Genomic DNA, 3,458 nt, shown 5'->3' with positions numbered 1-3,458 from the left:
AGGCTGAGGCAGGAGACTCGCTTGAGCCCAGGAGTTGGAGGTTGCTGTGAGCATGATGCCATGGCACTCTACCCAGGGGGATAGCTTGAGGCTCCATCTCAAAAAAAATAAATAAATAAATAAATAAATAAATACAAAACACAAGAAGAGACACAAGGTACAAGAAGTTCTATATCCTGGTAACAAATGGCACTACCCATGTATAATGTGCATCCTTATTTTTCCCTCGAAAATTTTGAGCAAAAAGGGTGCATCATACATGGCAAAATATGTTCGTTCTCGAGCTTTCTGACAGCTAGAGCAAATAAGGGATACCTAATAAACCAGATACCCCCTCTAGGGAGAGAGTTGTTTTTTTTTTTTCTTGTACTCAGTTTTCACAGAAGAACTTCATCCTTCAGCCAACATTGATGTGTTCAGTAGGTAGACAGAAAGGTGAACAGGGCGTTAAGAGTTCACTGTCACATTCAGTGTTTCCCTCCTGCTTTGCCCTTTGCTGTTGACTAATAACTGTCTCCTCTTTTTCTTCCTGCCACCTTCTCTCCTCCCTCTCTTTCCCTGCATCTCTTCTTGCCATCAATCTGCCATCTTCCCTATGCCCACCCCCACATACGTACACCTGTCCTTACTTCCCAGAACATGGGGGTTTCCAGCAGTTCTCTTTCCTTGGCTCCTTCCCACCATCGCCTCCAGGATCTGCAGGGAGGTTCAGTTCTGCTGTTTCTCCGTCAGGGGGTGGGTGCCTCTGCATCAATGGGTGAGGCTGGCTGCATGAGGAGGGTGGACCTGTTGGGCTGGGAACCTGGTTTTGAACATATGTCCCTTCTCCCCTTTATATGGGAGTCTCTCCATCTTCCTTGTTGGCTCCCTCAGCAGTTGCCAGACTCTGTAACAGGAAGGCCCTTTCTTCTATCCCTCTATCTAAACCTCATGTAAAAATACAAACAGCTGTGATAATATTGGCTGGTGTTTTTTGAGCACTTACTATGGGCCATTTACTGTGTGAAGCTGTTTTATAATTATCGACACCCAGAATTCTCCAAACAACTTCATAACGTAGGTATTAGTATTGTGATCTCCATTATACAAATAGGAAACTGAAACAGAGAGATTAAATAACCTGTCTGAGGTCATATAGCCAATAAATGGCGGAGCCAGGATTTGAACCTGGAACATCAGGTTCCCAGGACCTTAGCTCATGTCTGTGCTATAAGAACTTAATAAATGGTGCTCCTGTTCACAGCACATATACTAAAATTGGAATGATACAGAGAAAATTAGCATGACCCCTGCACAAGGATGACACACAAATTTGTGAAGTGTTCCACATTTTTTTTTTGAGACAGAGCCTGAAGCTATCCCCTTGGGTAGAGTGCCATGGCATCACAGCTCACAGCAAACTCCCAACTCCTGGGCTCAAGCGAGTCTCCTGCCTCAGCCTCCCAAATAGCTGGGACCACAGTGGACCGCCACAATGCCTGGCTATTTTTTGGTTGCAGCCATCATTGTTGTTTTGGTGGGCCCGGGTTGGATTCGAACCTGCCACCTTAGGTGTATGTGGCTGGCGCCTTAGCCACTTGAGCCACAGGCGCCAAGCCAAGTGTTCCATGTTTTAAAATAATAAAAGAACTTAATAATTATGATTTTGAAATAACTGGGCTTATGGGGGAGGGAGAGGGTTGAACCTGGGGAGAAAACTAGCACATTTGTGCCCTACCAGGTACCAGGCCTTGCCCTGCCCTGAGCATGGATTATCTAGTTGACAGCTGATGACACTTAGGTGGGCTGAGTTTTGCAGTTCATCACATTCCACCCTACCTGTGGGTTCTTAAGACACCAGGTATGATTCAAGACCAATCAGGAAGGAAAGAATGGATATTTTTCACTAGCCGAAGGAGCACCACCAAGGGGCAATAGAGAGAATAGAGTTACTATGAAATCTAGTATTTCTGGAAAAATGGGTAATGTGGAGGCAGTTTACCATATTTCAGGCTTTTATTGCACATACAAGCAAGATTTTATTACAGCTTTTTATCTGTTTCAAGTTCCTGAAATGCCCTTGGCTAGGTTTGTTATCACTATTTTCCCTATCTGTGCCTCAGTTTCCTTATCTGTAAAATGGGAATGATTCTTATAGGGTTATAAAGCCATTGTATGCATGTGGCTTTGAGCAATGTCTAGCAGAGTAGAAGTGCTAGTGAAGCATTTTCCGTCATCATTATCATCATTTACTGGTAAGGAAAATTGGGATTGTGTCCTTGAGGAAAAAAGGGGTCAACAACCACGGTTCAAGAGGACCCTTACCTCCTGTCTTCTAATCCTGGACCTTCAGTTTCTAAGCTGTGTGGCCTGGAACAATCTCCCAACTTTCTTAGCCTTAATTTGCCATCTGTCCAATAGAGCCAATAATATCTACCTTATAGGCTGTATAAGGCATTTCATATGTAAAATGTCTGGTCCTATAAATGATAAGACCTTTGACATTTGAGCAACTCCCTAAAACTAACCCCTGACCCTCTTCTCTCTACGTCTGTTTCCTCCCCTATAGTGGAGGGCATCGTGGGGTTGGAACAGGTGAGCAGCCTTGGGGAAGGCCCACCAGGTGGCCGCCCCCGTCGGGGCATGTTCCGGACAGTAGGACAGCTCTACAAGGAGTCCCTGAGCCGCCTCATGGCCACACTCAGCAACACCAACCCCAGTTTTGTCCGCTGCATTGTCCCCAATCATGAGAAGAGGGTGAGTAACTCAGCGAGGGGAGGGCGGAGTGGCTCTGGCAGTGGGTAAAGGTGGGACTTGGCTAGAGCTGCATTCGATATTCCAGGACTCCCTTCCATTGGCTGTGTGACTTTGAGCAAATTGCTTCAGTTCCCAGACTCAGTGCCCTGTTGGGAAAAGGCATTCATTCACATGACTTAAATTGAGCACCTACTGTGCCAGGTACAGGTGCTGGTGATACATTGGACAGAAAAGCACAGCCAACTTCTATCCTCAAAAAGTTCACAGTCTGACCAGGTGCACGCAGGCATTCAACTAACCACCCAAAATGAATGTCCAGTTGAATTTGTAGGGATGGTATCACATAGAGGTTAATCTGGTCCATGAAGTCAGGGAAGCCTCCCTGGAGGAGGTGATAACTGAGTTCTGAAGGATGAATGGTATTCCAGGCAGAAAAGAGTTTTCCCAGAGCCTGGAAGGTCACTAGTGCCGGAGACATTGCATGGATGTTGGAAGGCCATGCCCTACTTCATAGGCCACTGGAAAATTTTCTCATTTGGAAAAATTAGAGAATGGGCCCTACAGAGAAGGGTCTAAGTGAGTAGAAAATTAGACCACAAAATTAGGTGTCCAAGGCTTACACTATCCTTGGAAAGTGGGAGCTGTGGTTGTTGGGTGGGCCTGCATGTGTGTTTCCAGTTTCTCATGTCTAAAGATACCATATTTTTTTTTTTTTTTTTTTT

At 45.4% G+C, this 3,458-nt stretch overlaps 1 protein-coding gene and 1 non-coding gene across 4 annotated transcripts in view; both read left to right on the top strand.

The window, feature by feature from the left end:
• MYH14 (myosin heavy chain 14) overlaps positions 1–3,458 on the top strand; it is an 86,921-nt gene that overhangs the window by 39,986 nt on the left and 43,477 nt on the right. For all 3 annotated transcript variants that reach the window (XM_012812557.2, XM_012812558.2, XM_023507863.1), the window contains exon 17: positions 2,549–2,736. In XM_012812557.2, coding sequence (XP_012668011.1) covers positions 2,549–2,736 — 188 coding nt within the window. The remainder of the gene's footprint in view (positions 1–2,548; positions 2,737–3,458) is intronic.
• On the top strand, positions 1,228–1,334 carry LOC111722072. The gene has a single exon (XR_002771019.1). It is a non-coding gene; the product is annotated as a U6 spliceosomal RNA (small nuclear RNA).

The sequence above is a fragment of the Otolemur garnettii genome, unplaced genomic scaffold (genome assembly GCF_000181295.1).
Source record: "Otolemur garnettii isolate 467f Iridium unplaced genomic scaffold, OtoGar3 scaffold00211, whole genome shotgun sequence".
Classification (NCBI taxonomy): domain Eukaryota; kingdom Metazoa; phylum Chordata; class Mammalia; order Primates; family Galagidae; genus Otolemur; species Otolemur garnettii.
The sequence above is the reverse complement of the archived record's forward strand: the minus strand, read 5'-3'. Positions and strand labels throughout refer to the sequence as shown.